The sequence below is a fragment of the Aquila chrysaetos genome, chromosome 2 (genome assembly GCF_900496995.4).
Source record: "Aquila chrysaetos chrysaetos chromosome 2, bAquChr1.4, whole genome shotgun sequence".
In the NCBI taxonomy this organism is placed as follows: domain Eukaryota; kingdom Metazoa; phylum Chordata; class Aves; order Accipitriformes; family Accipitridae; genus Aquila; species Aquila chrysaetos.
The window spans coordinates 37,770,104-37,792,734 of NC_044005.1; the positions used below are offsets into that span (position 1 = coordinate 37,770,104).

At 37.2% G+C, this 22,631-nt stretch overlaps 1 protein-coding gene across 13 annotated transcripts in view; it reads left to right on the forward strand.

The window, feature by feature from the left end:
• GPHN (gephyrin) overlaps positions 1 to 22,631 on the forward strand; it is a 316,516-nt gene that overhangs the window by 78,676 nt on the left and 215,209 nt on the right. For all 13 annotated transcript variants that reach the window (XM_030040768.2, XM_030040830.2, XM_030040792.2 and 10 more), the window contains one exon: positions 16,680 to 16,758. In XM_030040768.2, coding sequence (XP_029896628.1) covers positions 16,680 to 16,758 — 79 coding nt within the window. The remainder of the gene's footprint in view (positions 1 to 16,679; positions 16,759 to 22,631) is intronic.

A 22,631-nucleotide genomic window follows, 5' to 3' on the forward strand; every position in this document is an offset into this window, starting at 1 on the left:
TCTCAGTCCCCAGTATCTTTCATCATCCTTTTTGATTCTAGACACTTGTGTATTCTCAGTGCAGTGCTGTCTTCTTTTAGGTGCTTCATCACACATGCTTCACGTATCAGATGGCCCTACCAGTCAGCTATCAGTGCCTTATCAACTTCCAGAGCAGGGAAACCCTAGCCCCCTCCCCACCTCCACGGTTTAGGGTGTTGCAAATAGGCTTCAACAGAAAACACAAAACACATAAAAATGTAGATCATAAAGCAATACAGTGCACATCTTGACATTGTTGGTTTTGTAGTGAAAAAGCCCTCGTCATGGCATGGTTATAATAGCTGACTATGATGCGTTGATGCATTTAAAACTGTTCTGCACTGTGAAGAGCAGAAATGCTATCTTTCTGCCTGGTGAAATGTTAGAAGATTAAACAGCAATGCCACAAAGTGCCATTTCTTCACAAAAAAAATTTCAAATATTGTAACATCTTTGCAAGCTAAGGAATAGCAAAAGGATATATGCCCTGCTGTGCAGGAAGAGTTTAGATACTCCATTAAAACATTCCCAGCCTGACTCAGCCTCTTCAGAGCAGAGTATTTTACAGCCGAGCCCCTCCATGCCCTTGTGCAGGCTTCGCCCTGCCTATGCTGATGTTTGTTTGCTCTTCTTGCCACAAGGGCAGGACACAAAACCGAACAGGTAGACGGAAGACAGGACCTCCAAGGTGGTGGTAATGGGAAATGAGAAGCCTCAAATTAAATTCTTATATACCAGTTTCATTTCTCTCCCTAGATGTCGTTGAAATGCTTGAAATGTGAGGGAGAAAATGGACTAGACTATACAAAATGGAAAAAGAAAAAAAGGCTTGCATAATAAATAAGTGTTCAAGAGAAGAGTCTCTCACTTTATTATCAAGATCCCCAATTACTTTTTCAGTAGAATATTCTGAAAAATGAAAATATCTTGGTGTTTGAATGTCTTCCAATGGTGGGCAATCCAGTTACTAAAGAATTCTCAACAATGTTGAATTTTCCATTGCTCTATACAAGAATTTTTGATCAGTAATTATTTTAAATAGATTTACTGAGTAGGATGCTTCAGAAAATAATGTTCTAGCATCCCATTTGTGGCAAAGTACATTAAGGATGTTTTCTTAAGTATTCTGATGAAAGCACTGCTATTTATAAAATCTTAATTTATGTGCAGTTTACCATTCACCTGTTTTTGACATCAGGCAATATTTCCATACTTTCATTCTGTAGGCCTTCCTGCTTAGTTTGTGACACTACAGTACTACGAAATGTGATGGTTGCCTAAAAACAGCAACCCTGAGAGGAAGGCAGTGCTTCTGCTGGCAGTTCTAAATGCAAACAAGTCTTACAGATTATTTTAAGAGGACATTCCTAGGAGTTTTCAGCTTGCTGCTTCTCTTCCAAAATGTAACTAGAGGCTACTGATGTTAATGGCATCTGATGTTAATGGCCTTCTTTCCTCTGTTTTGGAAGCCAAGTTTTTACATTAAAACCACAATAAGTAAAATTTTAAAATATGAAACAGAAGCCTTTTTATAGAATCACAGAATAATTTAGGTTGGAGGGGCAGCTGTGAAGGTCAGCTAGGCTAGTCCCCTGCACAAAGCAAGTCTAATACAATCAGCTTGTTCAGGGAGACCTCCAGAGTCTTGAACGCCGCCAAAGAGAGAGAGTCCGCAACCTTGCTGGGCAACCTTTTCCAGTATTCAGCTGAAACAAATGGGTTTATATAGGTATATATATGTGTCTGTGTATATAAAAATAATATTTATGGACATGTAAATATAGGTATTTTATATACCTGCATATATAAAATTTATATATATATATATACACACAATTTATATATATCATTGATATGTATGTATGTAATATAAATTTAAAGAAAAAAGTATAGAATACAAAGGTCTTTCTTTGGAAAAGTCAGTATTTTTTTGAAAAACTTAAATTAGGACTTATTTATAAATGTGAGTTGTAATCACTATTTTAGGATTTCTGCAGTCAACAGTACAAAAAAAAAAAATTTCCCCAATGATGATAAGTATTAATTGTCACTAGAAGAATCAGAGGAGAATGAGAGTAATTTGCAAAAATTCAGCACAATTGATTCACAGTATCTGTTACGATTTCTTGATATACTTCTGTAAATACACAGAAGTCAATAGTGGAATTCAGGGAAACAACATACCAAATGTGCATACCATGCATACCTATAAATTTTAAGACTTTTTAGTACCCATTCAAGGAGAGAAATTCCATAATGAATTAGTAAATTGTGTGATACATTCCATTTCCCATCCACTCAACAGCCCATTTAAAAGTGAATTTATTAATATTGCAGATCTTGGAATACACTGTAAAAAAAAAAAAAAGGAAAAAAGTTGGGCGGAGACACCAAACTTTTCAATGGCATATACCATTTGCATCTATTTTTGTTGTTGGCCATTTGTGAACTATAAGGATCACTAATGGTGCGGTTAATAATAATAATAATAATAATAATAACAACAACAACAACAACAACCACAATAATCCTATCATTCTCTTCCTCAGTGTTGATCAAGCACGGAGGACTCAGAGCAAATAAGGGAAGCCAGTACACATATATGACTTGGAGTTTCAGGAGGGCCACAAGAACATGATATTCTTGATAGGGCTATAAGAGTGGCAAGAAATGAGTTCAGACTATGGATCATAACCTATTTAGCCTCCTACCTGAGGCAGTCACACACATACACAGCCTGAGACTGTATGTCAGAGCCTGTAATGCCAAGTGCCATGGCATGCCAGCAGGCAGAGATACCAAACCCGGTGAGTCAGGCAGGAGGGGTCTGCAATTGCCAGGGAGTACTGTCTCTGTGGGCTCTGTCAACAGGAACCTCTCAATATTCTTCTGCTGCTCTTGTTGACTCATTTCCAGGACTGTTGCCTTGGCTTGGATGCGTAGGGCAGAAGCTAGTGAGGGAGAACCCTTGGCAGGATGCTCTGCGTTGCCGTGTTACAAATGTGGTGACTGCTGGGTTTCTTGTGAGCTGCAAGAAATTTAAATGGAGTGGAGCAAGTGTTCATATGGGGTGTCATTCTCTTACAGCTGCCAGAGTGTCTTGGTATGGTCCTGACAGCTGATTGATTGATTTGATTCATTGCCTGTATAAGCAAACATATGAGAGGTGACAGGCTGTATAAGTTTTAAAGACTTCTCCCATTTTGTTGTTTGCTGTAGGCTTAGAGTTAAATATTGTTAAAGATTTGGAATCAGCCAAGAGAGGGAACTAACAGTTAAGAGTAAGCAGTCAAATATCAGCATGACAAGATTACCACTAGAGGATATAATTTTTTTTTCTGTCCAGGGGAAAAGAAAGATGTTGTGTTTATTCATATTACACAAACAGGGACAGCAGTAAGATGACAACATTTGTACTTTGCAAAGGTGTTTAGGAATAGAAATGACTGTGAGTCCCTGAAAGACAAAGTACATTCGGTAAATGAGCAACATCATTACGACAAAAGTCATGTTTAGGTAGCTAAAACAGGAGAAATAATCTAGGCTACTTACCGCATCAGTAATTCTAATTTCATTTTAACTAATAAGGAATGTAGTTTTGAGCATGGCTAAAATACAGTAGCTCAAAAAGAATACAGTACAGATAGAAAGTTAGGAGTGAACATGCTTAAATGCACGGAGAAACATTCACGGGAGGAAACACTGGAGTAGAGCTCTCTGGGCTCTTGTCAGATGGGGGGTTGCATTAGGGCTAGAAAGCACTCCTATTTACTGTCTCACACGTTGGGCTGAAGACCTACAATTAAAGTAAGCAAATTTTAAACTAATAAAATACTTTTTATGCAATTCATGTTTTGTCAGCTAAAATTGTTGTTTTAAAATATCTGATTGTAAGAGCATAGCAAGAGTCCAGAAAGGGAACGGAGAGTAAACTGAAATAACCCTTGTATTTTCACCCTGTAATCAGAACCTGAAATTGAGGACTGGCAATCAAGACTCTATAAAGAGTCTGAATGTTGCAACTCATTAAGGAAACATAAACAAAGGTACACAACTGTAAAGCTTACTCCTGTTATAATTTCTTAGCATGTTTTTAGTCTCCGTATTTTTATTTTCTATATGTCAGGTTTGGTGGAGCATATGTTTCAAGTGGTATGTGAAGCATGATTTCTAGTACTCTGGCATAATTTCAGGTTGTAATTTTAATAATTAGTTGAATGAGTGAGTGATGGGCGGTAAAGCTATAAACACTTAGCTTTAACTAATTTTCAGGCTTCTGAGCTCACTGAGATAATTGGGTCAGTTCCAACTATTTCAAGCTTTTTCAGGATCCTCCCAGTTGGAAGAAATGACAAGAGACATTGGTTCACATATTCGAAGTTTATTCATAACCATTAGAAACAGACACATGGAAACAAACAAATAATGGGATGAAAGAGTCAATGTCAGTTCTAGGAACCAGCTCACTGAAAAACGGTCAGCTCCAGAGCTGTATAGACTAGGCACAGTTTATACGTGTAATGTTAGAGTAAACAAAACATTGGCAAAAAGTTAAAAATCTTTGATTTTCTTTGAGTTAGAGATAGGGAGTAAGGAATAAATCTTGGTTTCTTTTAGAGTTCTTTGTTTCATAAAATATAGGCTTTCTGGTGAGATATCCTCTTGTTCCATGGCACCTGAGTGGAACTTGCCCCGCTGAGATCTTCACCACTGCCAGCAGCAGAGACATAAGTGAACTAACTATAAACTATATTGAAAATCCTGGGTTTTAGAACCTGTGCTTTCCTCTGTAGGATTTGATATCAGCAGTTGTTCGGGGATGAACGTAGCTGGATCTCTTACCTGTTCCATAATGGCAGCTCAGTGTTCTGAAAAGACCTGTGGTACATTTCCAGATCATCGTCAAGAAAAACAGCTTCCCACTGCTTGTGTTATTTGCAGAGCCCTGGGAAGCCAGCAAAAATCTGAAACGGCATGACTAGATCATCTTTGTGTGAATGTGACTATATATCTTCCAAGAGCTTGAGGGTACTTTAGATGCCTTTATGACGCTGGAAATCTGAGCTAATAAACCCTGCCATGGCGGAGTTGGCACCATGTAAAGTTAGCTTAGGTGTATGTCTTGGTGTTTACCGACTTAAGCTTATATAGTGGCATTAGAGTGTATAAAGTCAGTGAAGGTTGATCAGCATTTAATATGTGTGCCTCAGTGCTAGTCCTGCTGTATCCAAGCTGGCGCTGGTGCTGCTAATGTGGTGTCTCTGCCATATAGTCTAGATTTATCAGGGTTCATCAGTTCAAACTGAGCTCTTGCCAATTAAATAAGTCCATGTGCATGGACTTATACAAGTCCTTTATATATAAGGACTTATAAATAAGACCTACCAGAATCAGTGTGCGATAGCCTGGCTTGAACCCAGTGAACCAAAATGGACTGTGTCATCTGGTGTGTACACAGTGCATGCTCAGTAATAACTGTCTGCCAGGGTTTTTTTCCTCCATTGTTTGAGGTATTCTTTTACTTTTGATAATGGAAAGTTGGCTGTAAAAAGAAAACTATATGGTGGTAGTTGTTTTTTAAACAAGCTGTAGGGTTTATCTTAATGCACTTTGTTTTTCTTGACCACTTCTGCTATTGTTTTTATTTGTTTTTTCTAGTTAGAGCTGAAAATTTCTCCTTAAAGTGTTTCTGTTTCAAAACAGTGTATTTTCCACTACCACTTGTTTTAAGGAGGCTTGAGAGTACTAGTACAAAAAAGATATCTAAAGAAAACACTTATGTTTTGGACAAAAGGAATTGTCCCATTTTTAAGGTTCATTGCAGGCACTTTTGATAATACTGTTTCTCCCACTTCCATAAAGAATTTTGCCATAAACTATCAAGAAGTCACATTCAGTGAATTGAAATTTGTAAATATATGGATATCATTACTTTATAAAAACTGGATTTGGGGAAAAGTAGTTAATGTAAAATACTGTTTAGATGGTAATGTATTTATACTAAATATATGAGTACTTTTATTAAATTTTATTTTCACTCATGTCCTCATTTTACATTATTAAGTTATACTGATTTGTTTAAAGATTTAATCTTATAATGATTAAAGAGAATAGTTTAAAGATTCCTTTGCATGAATGGTCATCCTTATACCCAGTAAATTAGATAGCTACAACTGAATTTTAATCTTAACAGCTTTTCATCATCTCTGCTACCCGGAGAAAATAACGCCTTTTATAGCTCAGTATGGTGCTTGTAGGCCCTCAATTCAGAGCTTTGCATACAGAGCTGTGCTAAATAAATTGTTACTGTGTAATTGCTTACAGGAGACTTTTCTGTCCCAGGTGATTTGTTAGGCATGCAAACCAAAAGGGGCAGGGACACCAGACTGGGCCCATATGCTGATAGTTGTTGTTTAACCCCAGCCAGCAACTAAGCACCACGCAGCTGCTCACTCACTGCTCCCTGTCACGACCCAGACTGGACAGACCAGGGAGTCCTGTTTAATTCGAAATTCCCTCGGGCTAAATTAAGGTGAAAGGACACCAAACGATCAGTTAAAGATTTTATTCATGACAAAAGCAAACTGAACTGGGGAGGTGTGGTAGTAGGTGACAGGGTTTCTCACAACAGGAATTGGCATAAGACTACTTCTGTAAACCCTGTAACCATATACATCAATTCAGGGAATAAGGAGATCCCTCCCGTTGAGTCACAAGGTTCAGAGCAGACCCCCTTGCTTTCCAGACTCCTTCTCAGAGAAGGGTCTAGGGGCAGCTGGATCCACTCAGTCTCAGACTTAGTCAACGGTTTATATCTTGAAACGGATGAGTGTAGGGATTGTGGAAAAAGAAAGAAAGAAGATGACAGAGAGAGAAGAAGGAAGAAAGACTTCACCTGTCCTGGGTCCAGCGTTGGTTCAGTCAGCCGAGGGGCTTGTGCACCCGGGGCTTCAGTTTGTGTCCTTTTATCATCCTTGCCTCTCCTTCAGGCTGGCACTCGAACTTACTAGGCCAATTGAAGTGTCATGAGTGGTTTGTGAGCCTTTGGGACTTGAAGGTCGTTTCGGGAGTAACTTCCCCTTCCCTGCAGACGTGACTATCCTTTGATCTTTGTATCAGAACAGGGAGCTATGCACTCTCCTGATGGGTGCTCAGTGGCTGCTTTTCCCCTTGGTTCTTTGCTGGGCAGGGTTCGTTGTTATGCAGAGTGTTGTTATGCAGAGTTCCTCTTTAAGCAGAACTTGCCCCACCACAATGTTTGAGACATTAACTCCTTCATTCTCTGACACCCCACCACCCAGTGGGATGGGAGAGAGAATCGGGGAAAAAAAAAGTAAAACTTGCGGGTTGAGATAAGAACAGTTTAATAGAACAGAAAGGAAGAAAATAACAGTGATAATAACAATAAATGATAATAAAAATAATAAAATGACAGTAATAATAAAAGGATTGGAATATACAAAACAAGTGATGCACAATCCAGTTACTTGCCAACCAATACCCAGTTAGTTCTCAAGCAGTGATCCACTGCACAGGCCAACTCCCACCAGTTTACATACTGGGCATGATGTCACATGGTATGGAATACCCCTTTGATCAATTTGGGTCAGCTGTCCTGGCTGTGTCCCCTCCCAACTTCTTGTGCCCCTCCAGCCTTCTTGCTGGCTGGGCATGAGAAGCTGAAAAATCCTTGACTTACTCTAAACACTACTTAGCAACAACTGAAAACATCAGTGTGTTATCAACATTCTTCTCATATTGAACCGAAAACATTATACCATACCAACTACTCAAAAGAAAATTAACTCTATCCCAGCTGAAACCAGGACACTAACTTTGTAAAGGAGGGAATGTCTTTTTCTTCAAGTCCTTGTCTATAGTGGAGTTGTCGGCACTATGTGTTTATGTCCTGGTTTATGTGCTAACTGGCATTATTTTTCTATGATTGCACCTTCAGGCTTTGAAATCTTACAGCTGTGTATGATTTAACACTCTTCATTCAGGCTGGAGTTGCACTTGGTTGTCATTGGGATTTCTGCAGTGTTACTAGCTCGTTAACACATTTAGTATTGTCAGCTCTGCTTCCTCCTCATTTCTGTTAATCTCGGTTTGTGTCACTCCCCTGGTCCAGTACTGTGGATGAGCTTTATTTGCTTTCACCTGAACTGAGAAGATGAACCCAAAATACTCAGTAAGATATCTGGTTTTGTGGTCTGATCCTGGATCTCCTCCAGCTCCATGCCTTGTCTTTGTGTTACCCTTGCCTCTTCCTGTAATCTAAAATTCATACTGTCCTTCCTTGGAAGTCCCATAGTGCATGGTTGTAGGTCTGGATTCAGCGAAGGCATCTTCTCAAATCATAGATATGATGAATAGGGGAATCCTCAAGTTTGGAGTTGTCGCCTTCTGCTATGATACAGTTTTAGGTGTTTCAGGTGCTGGACAATGACGTGGGTAACACCAAACGAAGTAGGTGTGGGGTTTTTTTCCCTGCCATTTTTTACTCTGTGTTTTTGAGGTGGTTTCTTTTAACAGAGTTTGCAGACTATGTTGAACTGTGCAGAAAATACAAGTTCCTTGAGGATGACAAGTTACCTGATTTCTGGTGTCTGGGGCTGTATGAGACATGAGCAGAGGGAAGACAGGACACTGAGGCCCTGGGGCCTGCGGGTTGGTCCTTGAGGATTATCTAAGTACCAGCAGGTCTGTATGCATTTAGCTGGGCAGCAATACAAAGAGGGGTGTTGCTGCATGCCATAATGTGAAGTGTGGTTTCTTAAATCCTGTCATTAATTGATCATGCAAACCTGGGCTCACAGATCCATAATAAGACATTTGTGTTTTGGGGACAGAGGAAATAGAGAGGTGACTGGAGTGGTTTATGTGAGAAATGCAGTGTTTATAGATTGAATGTGTCATTAGGAAAATGTAGTGTAGTTTTTCTCATGATGCTTGTGTTTCTTAACCAAGCTGGCAGATAAGATGTGAAATGTGTTAGCATCTAGCGTAGGCATAGTTTGTCATATTTAAAAGTGCATCTAGCTGAGATTGATTGTAGACTTTGTGTAGATTGCAACCAAGAATCCATGTAAACTGTTAAACTGGGCCTACATAAGATGCTGTGAATTGTTTCAGATGTTGTTAGCTAAGAAACTAAACATATTTTTTTTCCTGAACTAAATAAAATACAAGAAAACTAAAATTAGGGATAAGAATATTATTTTTTTGAGAGTAATGGAAAATACTCTCAGACATCTCCTAAAGAAATAAGCAAAGCTGAAAATCAAGACCTCTTTGTAAAGACTGCCCTTTAAAGGAATGGTTCTCGGCATCTGCTGTAAGTACAGCTGTTCTAACCTGTGATAGAACTAATAATTTCAGAGAATTCTAAAAGGAGGTATTACTCTTCAAAAGTACTTAGCTTTTTTGTTGTTGTTAAGTCTTCTTTTCCCTTCTCTTATATATGCTTATCTTCTTCTATCCTTTTCCTTCCCATCCTAGAATTTTTTATGGTTTTACAGTGAAAGGAGGTGCAACAAAAACTTCTTATTAAAAATACTTGTTGGGGAAAAAAATCCAAACCACAAACTTTATTTCTAATGAAAAGTAACAAGACTCCAAAGGAAACAATTCCATCAAGCATTTAGTATTTGTAGCTTCAAGGAATGTAATTCTTTTATCAGGTACAAACAATTAGAAGTGTTGATAATGCTACATCTCCAAAGATTTGAATGTCTTCAATGACTTCATGGTTTTTTTCTGAAGTTCACCTGATCACTGCAGTGAAAACACTTACAGTGTGATTGAGTTGAAACTGAAGCTTGTTAGAATATTAGATTAAAACCCAGTACAGAATTTGTAGCCTAAGGCCACACGAATACTGTAAAATTTAAATGATAAATCATTTGAAAGAGGCATAACCCACTAGACTAATGGATACACAGAAAAAGTGGCTTATTTAATTGCTGTTAGAAAATGTGAGAAACCTTGGGGGGGTTTAGAAGTTCATAGCCTTCAGAGAAGCTCTAACATAAATTTTACAGCATTAGCAACTGTGGCACAGAAGGCCTCCTGTGTTCAAGAACAATTCCTGTGTCATTTAATCTATTCCTAAATCTGTCGAGAACCACTCTGTGCACTTTCCTTGCCCTCACTGTTCTTAGAGAAAGATTATTTGTCAGGTTTCACCCCTCTAGCTCTTGGAAAATTTGCTATTTCTTACAATTTTTCTCACAGTTATTTTTCTTGTGCAACACTATTTGTTATCTCTGCTCCCTCTGAATTTTGTTTTGCTGGTGTATTTATATAAACACACCAGCAGCAACCATCTAATGCTTTCATTTTGCTAAGCTAATCAAGAAAGCTCTTTTTAACTTTTGAGAGGTCTTACTTTTCTTTATCATTGCAGTAGCCCTCCTTTGCATCTGGCTTACAGGTGGCATTACTCCTTCCATTCAAATGTCAAACTTGTATTTCTGGTTTCTGATCACACCATTTTTCACTAGGTCACCTGAACCTTTCTCTTCTCCTGTTTTTCCAGTAGATTAACTCCTTTTTTATAGTAGTACTTTTTTGTCAGTCTTTGAGGATACCATGTTGGCGCTTCGTAGCACTTCGTTTGAAAGGAAAGGAAGAGAAGACTTGCTCTGCTCTGAGATCCAGTGAAGGACAGTTTGAAGAGCTTGCTATGGGACGTTCATAAAGGTGGATGTTAAATTTTGTTGTCTTGAAAAAACATACTTAGAATTTCCCTATATTTTGGTATATGACAAAAACTGTGTGGAAAAACAAAGCAGATGACAGAAACATTTATCAGGTGTGAGAGGCAGATGTATACAGGGAGTCAAACTAATCACTGCAGTCTTATCTTTGCGGTTGATAGGTTGTCTGCTGTATCGAACTTTACCTGGTCAGAGAAAATAGGGACAAATACATTGTACTGGTGGTTACTGATGTGGCAGAGAAAGCACAAGAATGCTCTTGCTGGGTGGGTGAGAAAGAGGCTACTTACTGGATTTTGGTGAATTGAAATAACCAGAATAAAATATATGTGTTCTTGCTCTTTTCTGCCCAGAACTTGTATTTGAGGCTGAATTATAATACATGAATTGAAACTATAGCTAGTCTTGATACTATGACTAGCTCTGAATGCCCAATGAAAATAAATTTTATTAAGTAAGTTGAAGTTACTGGTTTGCCCTTTTATTTCAAATAGGTTAATCTCAACAGTGTGCTTTCTTTGATCTGCAGGCTTCATCAATAGTTTGCAGAAGCAGCCTTTGTCTTCCTTTGTTTTTCTATCAGATTTTCACATTACTTCTTAAAATAAAAATTTCCACCAGTGGATACATTCTGTAACTTGTTCCAAACTGTGGCATCTCAGTCTTTGTATTTCTGATTACAAAGTTTTCAAAGATAAAGGGGAAAATGAGCTCAAACAGTGATGTGATCAGGACCTTCTCAGCTACTTTCACCTGTCTGGAACTCTTGCTGTTCGTGATACGTTCTTTGACAGTAGAAATTAAGTGGTTATGTAAATGGAAAGGATACAACACTGACTTAAAAAGGCCCTGCTTATTTTTTGAATGCAATTCTTTGTTCTCATGGGATAAAAAAATCATTTGCATCTGGACTTGTATGAAAATTATTAACCATCTCTGATACTGCATATCCTGTACAACTTAATTTCAGCGGCACAATGTTTTGAACTTGTTAGTCTTATTTTTCAATAATTTAATGAGTTTTATACTTTAAAAAGAAAAACTACAATCTATATAAAAGAGAGACTCTTTTCTTCATGTGGCTATTTCAGCTCTTTTAATGCTCCATTTAAATAAAATGTTTTGTTACCTTTTTTTGCATAGCGCTCAGGTCAGAATATGTGAACCTGTGGAGGGGATGGTATGTTTTCTGTTGCCTGACCCTGCTCACACCTAAGCAAATCTTTGAGTGCTGTTTATTTGTGTGCTGTAAATACCACTGTACTTTAACTCAATTTTTAAAATTGTTTCCACTGTGACATGTTTGCCCAGATACTGCACAACCTATTAGTAACTATGTTAAGGTGCTGCAACTACTTTTGTTAAATAGTTGTGGGTTAAAACTGTAAGTGTTGCCATTTTATGATTTCATTCTCTTATGTCCATTTTTAGCAGAATGAAGTTTAAAATGGGAAGGAAACTTGAAATTTGATGTGCGTCAATGGCTTGCAATTTTGAAAATGGTTTTTAGATTATCTGCCTTGCAAAAACAAGGCTTACATGATCAAAAGATAGACAATGTCATCCTTCAGTCTTTTTATTGGTCTTCCAGGTCTCTGCTTTTTAACTGTTTAAAAAAGTGTTAACAGGATAATAGAAAACTAACTGCAATGTAACAAAAAGAGAATTTTTAAGGGTACAGTTATTTATAAATTAAGTGAAAATTAGCAGCCAGGGAAAGAGGACACTCAGATTATTACTCTTACTGAGGAGAAGGCAGGTTGGTATTGACTGGTGCTTTCACATGCACGGCTTTGTATTAGCTTTAGCTCTCTTCCTTGTGTGGGTATCAAAGGGAATCTGGATTTATTATGGTGATAGCGAATGGCATTTAGATCACAGGTTTTTAGGAAACCAGCCTGCATTATTTCTGCTACTCACAAACAAAAAATATACTAGCAGTTATAAGCATTTGCAATTTGCATGCAGACGAGTAGTTCTTTTTATTCTGTAAATACGTCAGAGAGATTTGTGTGCAGATATGCAAATAGTGTAAGTGCTCTTATAATTAATTTGCTGTCTTCTGTAATAGATCTTGTGAAGGTGCTACAAAATTTCTGTAATATGCCATCTGTCATATGTATGTTTTCTGATTGACACACAGTCACTTGAAAAATATGGCAGTGGCAGATAAAAGAGGCAGGATATTTATCTCTGATGTTACTGTTCACGGGACGTGCAAAATGCCTTAAAACCATTTAAACAGTAAGAGAATCAATCTTTACATTCTGGTATTATCCCATTCCTTTGCCTTCTTTAAAGTATGCCTATAGGACAGGAATTCTCTGTCTGCAGGAGAACAGCCTTTTAAAGAGAGATGTTTTGAGGTCTGAGAAAAAATTCTATTACCTTCTTATATCCTAAAAGCTAAGTTTCCTTAGCAGTGTTTGTTAGGTCTTTAAGTCAACAATATGTACAATTACAATAGGTAAAAGTGGCTGCTTGCAGTGTGTATAAGGTTGGGCCTATAAAAACAAAGTACTTGAATCCTGCTACATTTGCATGCAGTGCATGGAACAGAACCACCTGAATCTGAAATGAGACTTCTGAATAATGCTTTACCGCAAGCAAAACCAGACTAGAATACAATGCTGTGCCAGACCAGTACTTTCCAGAACATACCAAGTGTATTAAATATTTTTTGTATTTATCAGCTGCTGAATGAAGCTGGTATAAAAAACTAAACATATAAATGATCCTATAAAAAGAGAAGTAAGGAAGAGAGATCTGCTATGGAATGTCTGCCAAAAATATTACAGACAGATGAAGAAGTCCTAAGAAAAAGATCTGAACTTAGGAGATGTTATCACTAAAAGACAAAAATGTAATAAATTGGTATCTTATATTTCAGTGCATACTGTTCCATGTTGTAGTAGGCCATGTATTTTCAAACCAATAGTGCATCACAGTAATCAGTGACTGTCTTTCTGAGTGTAGCATTTTTGTTGTCAAGATGGTTTTTATCAACAGGTAACCACTACTAATCTAAAAGCAATTCTGAATTCTGAGAACCAAGAGGAAAATCTGGCAGGTAATAGTAGTTTTCTGGAATTTCATATTTTGATATTGGGGAGGTAAACATTTTTATTAATTTTCTTTACCAGACTATAGATAGCCCTTCATTTTTCGAGGATAATGATTGCATTTTTTTCTAAAGCATATGATATGAAAATGACCATTAACAGTTGTAGAATTTGAAGTGCTTTGATCTAAAGAGGGCTTGTGTATTTCTAAAGAGGGCTTGTGTTTACTGGGAATACACTGGGATAAGAAGTTAAGTGACAGTTTTAAAGGGCTGTATTGTTTTCAAATTGTAGTACATTAAAAAGGATAAAGTTCACAACAGATTATATGCTACCTCTACTTGAAGAAGATAATAGTTTACCTTCAGAGTTGAAGAACTTCTCATTTTGGAAATCAACAGGCTAATAATCCACTTTTCTTCCATGTGGTCTCATTTAAAGCTTTGTTAAAGAAAGCAAAGGAAAAAAAATCACATGGACAGATTTAGAAGTTCACAAATGCCAAGTGGGAAAGCTTCACAACTGTTGTAAACTGGATGTTTGCACATTAGAGTGTGAATGCTGATTTTAACCTTTTCATATGGAATTTTGTATGCTGTGTATTTGACAGGTGAGAACTGAATTCCCTCATTGGCTTGCCATCTCTGTTACTTCCTAGGCACAAGACTAGACAGGGGTCAGAAACAGAATATCAGTAATAGAAACCAGGAGCTGAAAATAGGACGAATGTTGGGTGCATTGGAGCTATTGCTAAAACCTCTTCACTTTTGATACATGTAACAGCTCACTTGGAAGTCAGACTGTTTAATGGATTTCTTCTTAGGGTGATGTTTTTCAGACTATGTGTTTCTGTGGTAGGAGTGGGTTCAGTCTATGCCTGTGTTATTTGTGCCAATATTTAATTTCTTAAAAAACATTTCTAGTACCTTATAGTCTGTCATTGTATGTACAATACTCCATGGAGCAAATGTGTTTTGGGGAGCTTTTTTTGTTGTGATTCTCCTTGTCTTTAAGGAGTATATGTAGGGGGTGTAATACAGATCAGAGGCTCAGCCACTTGGTATATTTGTAGAGGGGAGCCGCTAACAATGCCATATCTCTCCGTAAATGACACACTCAACACTGCTTAAAATACTAGCTTTTATAAACTTCTGGGGAGTTAAAAAGATAAAAATGAAATTTTGAAGCAAGACAATAAAATCCTGCATGGGGATTGTGTTCATACAGATGTCCTATGCAAAAGTCTCCCTTGGTTGTGCTTTAAAGACAAGAAGTTAGGCATGGCCTTTATGTATGTAGTACAGTTTGTGTCTGTGGTGCAAAGTTGTCTTGTGCCTTTTCTTCCCTCAAACCTTAAAGCACCATTGATCATCCTGATCTTTCTGCCATACCATCAAACACAGTTTCACCCTATGTCCTGTTTAAAATAAATAGCTTGCATTTCAGTCAGAGTATACCATTTTTTAAAATACATGCAGTGTTGATTTACGGTTTTCTAAGCCATGAGAAATGTAGTACCTACTCTGATTGATTGCTTCCACCCCATGTTTATTGCAGAATATTTGTTTTGTTTCCTGCGCTAGAGTTTGCAAGGATGTGAGGGAGTGTGGCTGTGCTTGTATGCAGGTCAGTAAAGTGCTAAAGTCTTCCTGTAAGAGGCCTTACTCCAGCCCATTCCACTGAATTACTTCCTCTCGCTGGAAGCTTTCCTATTGCTATCAATGCTAGTAATTTAATTGGCAATTATAGTCGAATGTTAGTTTTCAGAATTTGATTTTGGTGAATATTAACTAAACTGTTGGAATTCTTGGTTGTTAAAACTGGGTTTGAAATTTTTCACATTTATCTGAGGCATCTATGTTTTCTCAATCTGACTAGAACAGTAACCTAAGAGGCTTGCTTGCAAATTTGCAGCTTCCCAGTGTTCTGACTCTTCTACAATCAAAGAAAAAAATGGGGAGACGAGGTTGCCATATCACAACCTCTGTGTCCTTCAGAAAGTTTGCTGTAGTCAGAAATAACTGTAATTCCATTGAATTGATGCTGATCAGCGTTTGTGCCACTACTTTTTTTCCATCTCTCAAATTGACTGAGGTGTTGTTTAAGAGAAATGAGCCCGCTTGTGGGAATGGGGTACATGTGCTGAAAGAATTAACCAAGAACATGGATGTGGAGTTTCAGGTTTAAATCATGTCGTCTTCTTCCCCCTGCCCTGCCCCCCCCCCCCTTTTTTTTTTTCTTTTTTTTTTTTTAATTTAATGTAGTGAAGAAAATGAAAGCACACTAATACTCTTAAACTTCTGTGAAATTTACTGTGTTGTAATTCCAATTATTATAGTAACTAGCTGCTTTACATGCACTTTATAAGTTAATTATAAGCTGTTTTAATAAATTTTTGCTCTTAATTGCTTGTTTTGGATATTGTTCATATTAAACATCTTTGCTAACCCATGAACAACTGTGAACTTAAATATATAGCAGCTCTTACTGTTTCTGATTAGGTAAAGAATACTGACCGGTGCATGATTAAAGACACTACTGTTAAGCGTATGGATATCTGTGTATACCTGTGCACCCAGTGTTTGTGTTTGAGACTTCCTGTAGCCACAGGTGGAGAAGTAGTAAGGACACCAGCTGAAACTGATTGTTTCTGTGTAATCTGTGATACAGTGTTTATCACCTTCCATTGAGTTATCTTTAAATTAGGTGAAACCTTACTGAAAATCGGAGTTTATATATGAATGTTCAAATTACACCCAACACCAAAAAGTGTTTCTAGTTAATCAAAAGAACTGCATTTTGTTCTTAAATTTCCACCTTTTTTTTTCTTTTCTCCGTTTTTGTTTTGTTTTAATTTTATTTCTATTTTTTTTAGTGAGTGACAGTTGCTTCAGGAACCTTGCCGAGGATCGTAGTGGGATAAACCTTAAAGATCTGGTCCAAGACCCTTCTTTGTGAGTATCTGGCTCTTATTGCTAAGCAAAGAAAAGCTTCTTCATGATATCCTTGTGAGTAGTTTTGTAATTATATGAAGAACTAGTATGATGAAGTACACTTAGTACTTTAGTGGTAATATGCTTGCCAAGTTGTTAGTCCTTAATACAGGCAAATATTATTAAAACCACGTTGTTTTTTACATACTTCTGTTTGTGAACTAATATCCAGTGAGCACATATGGTAAAGGGTACAAGAGTCATCAGAGGTAACAGATTGTGCATGCTGGTATTTCTATGGAGGGGTTGTATGTACATTGTCGTCCTTCTTTGTTTAAGGAGGAACTGCATATAAATTAGGAGATTACTGGTTAATTATGTTATTGCCAGTTAACGTAGAATCTTTTTTCTTTGTATCTGATTTCATTCAATTGATATTTATTTCTTCCTTTACTACCTGTTTTAATTCAAGTGTCTGAGCAGATAATCTAATTTTTACTTCATGGGAAGACTAGTGGGCTTCATCTCACTGTGGCCTTTTCCTCTAAAATAAAATTCAACCTCATGAGCTCTGAGCCAGACTTGAAATTGTATTAAACCTTTCTGTGTTTTTGTTTGGGTTGTTTTGGTTTTGGTTTTTTGTTTTTTTTTTCTCTTGGGTTAACTTTAGTACTAGCTGAAAATGTTCTTGCTAGTGTACACAAGTGTACCACTTGTTATGAGGGAAGGGAAAGGGGAAAAATTCACATCTTTCTAACGTGAATGGTAGTGCATTCCACAGTGGGTCCTAACATGATGGGCCTTTACACTGGCAGAGCACATTTTTCAGTATTGGTTGAGAAGCAGTGAAAAATAAAGTATATTTGACATCTTATTTCAGTTACAGGGGATTTTTAGTAATGCAGCAGATGCAGAATTTATTTTGTCATGTTGCTACCGTAAATGACACACGCATATTGTTGTGGTTTAACCCCAGCCAGCAACTAAGCACCATGCAGCTGCTTGCTCACTTACTCCTCCACCCAGTGGGATGGGAGAGAGAATCGGGGAAAAAAAAAAAGTAAAACTTGTGGGTTAAGATAAGAACAGTTTAATAGAACAGAAAGGAAGAAAATAACAGTGATAATAATAAAATGACAATAATAATAATAACAATAATAAAAAATTGGAATATACAAAACAAGTGATGCACAATGCAGTTGCTCACCACTCGCTAACCAATACCCAGTTAGTTCCCGAGCAGCAATTTCCACCCCCTCCCCCTGCCAACTCCCACCAGTTTACATACTGGGCATGATGTCACACAGTATGGAATACCCCTTTGGCCAGTTTGGGTCAGCTGCCCTGGCTGTGTCCCCTCCCAGCTTCTTGTGCCCCTCCAGCCTTCTTGCTAGCTGGGCATGAGAAGCTGAAAAATCCTTGACTTACTCTAAACACTACCTAGCAACAACTGAAAACATTAGTGTGTTATGAACATTATTCTCATACTAAATCCAAAACGTTATACTACTAGAAAGAAAATTAACTCTATCCCAGCTGAAACCAGGACACGTATATGCATGCATTTTTGGGAAATTTTGACATTATGAAAATAATATTTGATAATTTATACTTCTGAAACAAGAGATACAGGGGATAAGTATAGTTGTTGCTCTAGATTCACAGAATTAATGCAAATTTTTAATAATTACTATCTAAGCGTTGAAGTCAAGGCTATTTCAAAGGTTTAATTTTCAACAAAAATTTGCCTTTTGAGTGTTTGGGGTTTGTTTTTTTTCTTTTTGAGAATGTTATGTGGTTTTTTGAGCTTATGTGCTATACATAGTTTTGGTTTTGCACCTGTGGAGTTTACTTTCAGAAAGGATGAATTCCCTTTCTTGTAGAATGATCATTTTCCTTACTGTTTACCAAAAGTGATGAAATCTTCTACTTTCCTTCCCTGACCATAACTCACATGAAGAAGATTGTAATAAATTATTGTAATCTGCAAAATAAATGAAATGGATTTCTGTTGCTTGTAGCATAAGAAGCATAAGTGACTACAACGTAGCCATTTTTATCACTTTGAAAGATTGAATAAAGTCTCAAAACATCTGTTAGGTCTCAAGGACTGTTTATGACACGTCTGTTGTATGACAGATTATACTGCAAGAAAAGTCTGCTTCTTCCTGCCTGATGATAGGAATGTATAGACTGTTTTGTTTTCCAAATTGATATTCTTGCAGTTTTACAGCTGAGTGCCTATTAAGAGTTCTTGCAAAATATGTAATAGTGTGAGTGAATGTCCAAAATGAAGAAACGGTCTAAGGCTATATTGTTCAGCCCAGCCTCTTGTAGGTGACTCATGGCATCTGAATTCTTTATTATGCAAAGATAAATGCAAAGGACAGTGTGGGGCAGAAGCATGAGAGTGCCAGCCAAAGAGATGTTTTAACCTTTTTTGAAGTAAGAGTAAAGTTTAATTAAAATGTCTAGAGTATTTGGCTAAGATTTTCACCTATAATGATACCTGAAATAGCAAAATAACATTTGATTCATCCTCTTACCGGTTTAATATTTATGGTATAGGGTTTCTTTGGTGCTCATTGGCTCTGACTGTAGACAAACTGCCTTTCTTCTTTGTAATCTAATATCAGATAACAACATCAGATTTACATAAAAAATTCTGATGCTTTCTCTACAAATGGCTCTGTCACTTTAAAGGTTTGCAGTGCATTTGTAATGTATGACACTAATAAAAGAGTTTAACAAGGAGAGTGCAAGAGATTTTAGGTTCATTAGCATATAAATAGATAATCAGTGTATACTTTTAACAGGAGTTCACATTACTAGTAGATGATGGGTTTGCAGCAGAGCTAGAAATACAGTATAATACACTAAGAGGATAGTATAAAAAATTTAAGTGGTTTTAGAGTAGGATGGTTTGATACATAATGTAAAACGCATTTTGAATGGTGTCCATTTCTTGTGAGACTTCATACAGTTTTCTAAGCTATTTTGGCAACTCCTTGTTGTTTGCCAGTTTAGCTCCAAGACAACTTCTCTTTTGTTATTGCAGAAGGCTCTTTCTGGAGGGCTGAAAGTGTGTCTTTACATTGAAATGAAACTCTATAAAGACAGCACTGTAGGGTTTTTTGATTAGTGTCTGATTTATATCAAGTGTGCCTAATTGTCAGGGTAGTCTTTTTTTCCCCCCCGACTGATTTCCTAGCTAGAGCAGTCTGGACTTTGTAAACTTGATCTTCCTTCAGTTGTCTCATCATTAGTAATAACAGCTCTGCTGCTCAAATCAGGAGTTTGCTCATCTCTTTCCATTTGTATGTGTTTTACTCTGTCAATGAAAATAGAAATGCTGCTTAAGAAAAAAACCAAGCATATCAAATAAACATAAAGTGAGGAGTTGCTGACTGGCTGTGGGAGAAGGAAGCATGCAACAACCTTACAATTAAATCTCATTTTGTAGTTAATTACAGAAAAGTTGAATTTGAACAAAAAGTTGATTAGAGGTTCAACTGAAAAGGTGGTTTGAGAATTAACTGCTATTCTTTATTCGTTGGCACTGATCATAGAATGGTTTGGGGTTGGAAGTGACCTTTAAAGGTCATCTAGTCCAACCCTCCTGCAATGAGCAGGGACATCGACTAGATCAGGTTGCTCAGAGCCCCATGATGTCTCTACTGTATACAATGCCCAGTTTTGCACACAAAACTTAAAGATAGAGAGGTGTGTAGGAGAACAGCAAGAGGAGAAGGTGGTTAGAAAGTGCAGTGTATGACAGGTGTTACTTAATTTAGAAAACAACGGTGGAAGAGAGGAAGTATGAGTTGCCTACAGTATATAAAAGATTATTAAAGGGATTGTTCTTTTTGGCTGATGAGAAAGAATTACTTCTATTTATAGCAGATGAGATTGTTTGGAGAGTTGGGAAAAAATCTAAATGTCAGTGAGATAAACTGGAATCTGTTTCTATGAATGTCAGAGAGAGCTGTGCAGATTACAGTCTACGTATATTTGATCCTGTGTAAGTGTAGAGAGCTGGAAGGGCAAACCATTTTTTTTTCTTTTTTTTTTTTCTTCTTTTCTTCTGTGAAAAAGGTATGCATTCTGGTACTTTGGCATCAGCGTAGTTAATATGACCAAAAACTAGATGGAACTTAGTTTGATTCCTACATAAGTAACTTAACATGGCTATGAATATTCAAAGCCTGTGATTTCGTTTAGATGATGCACCCACTCCAGGCCTGCCTACCATTCCCGTAACGCATAAAAGATATATAAAATTTTGCATTCTACAGAGGAGATTTATCTACATGAGAAGATTACAGGTGTCTTTCCATGAATGATCCTAAACAGCAGAGCTGCAGACAGCAGGTGTAATTGGAGCAACTAGCCTGGTCATACTTAGATGGTGGTGCAGATGTTCTTCAGACTATGTTCAGCTGAGGTAAAATGCAGTGGAACAGTTTAAGATGCTAGCAAAGTCATGCTTTTGTGGGGAGATCTTTGAGGCTCTGTAGCAAGGCAAAATTTCTTAAGCTGGTGCTCAAGGAAAGACAGAAAATTTTTGTCAGTTCATTTGACTCCTTGCTCGGGAGCAGACTGAATGCTACACTCTTTCTTTCTCTCCTTTTCCACCCTCAGTACCCAATCTGTGCTTAGGACAGAAATGGGTTAGATAGAATTCAATATGGCTATCACCTGAAAACTCCTCCTAGGTTCTTTACTACTGAATTTTTTTCTGACGAAGTTATTTAAATACACCTCTGAAGCATGAACCATCAGATCATTAGAGGGTTAGGTATACCTCCACCTACTTCAAGCAGAAGTTCTGTGTGTAGACATCCCAGGTTTTAGCTCTTAGGGTCACTTTATAAAATGTTCCTTTTAGCTCTAGCCTGTATATAGACATAAAGTTTATAAAATACTTGTCTAGACAGAAAGGAGGATGCTTTTAATCTTTCTGTGCAATTCAGTAGCTGCAGCTGCACATAATCACTGATACACATTTGTTTTGGAAACATCTTCAGAGCTTCTTTGAGATTAACAAGATCCAAGAGATTCTGCATGACTTCTTTCTAGGCAAAATCACATCACATCTAAACTCTGTTTCATATCTCCTTCAGGTTAGCTGACTTCAATTAAGACAGGGTAAATAAATGTAACGGGTAAGAACAGGTAACTTTTGACAGGAGATCAGGTGGTGTTTTAAAAAGCTTCTGTAGTACATAGAGTTTTTGGGTTTTTTTTGTAAAATTTGTGAGAAGAAAATGTTATTTACCCTCCATGTAATTGTTTTAGGAAGACAACCAAAATGTTAATAATTCACAAGTTTAGCAGGTCTGTGTTAGAAACTCCTGGATGAACTTTGAATTCTATTTGTCCATGACAGGAGATAGAAGTCTGACAGAGGTCATCTTTGTCACTTGTTGTATTTTTTACAGCCTCAGAAGGAGGAGCTAGATACTTTTTCTGGGAAGTAGTTGTGAGAGCTTTAGAATTTGTCACTTAATCTTAAGGACTGAAGTTGATAAAGGAATTCTTGAGGAGCTCTGATTTTTTTTTTTTTATCTTACTGAGGACATCAGCTATACTGTAGGACTGAAGACCTGATAAATACAATATTAAGTCTGTGGATGTAAAATTTCAGTGTCTATCTTCACTTGAAGGAACCTGTCTAACAGTCATTGCGAATAACTGGAAGTATCCAAGTTCATTCTTTTGGGGTTTTGCTCGTAATTTGAAAATCAGTAGTGTATTCTGTCTTGTTGAAGGTTACAAATCCCATGTTATGATAATAGTTCTCTCTCTCTCCCCTTGTGCAACCTTTCTAGTTTTTCAGTGCCTGTTATAATGTATGAATATCATGCCTGTTTCTTTTATTTAACTGCTAGTCT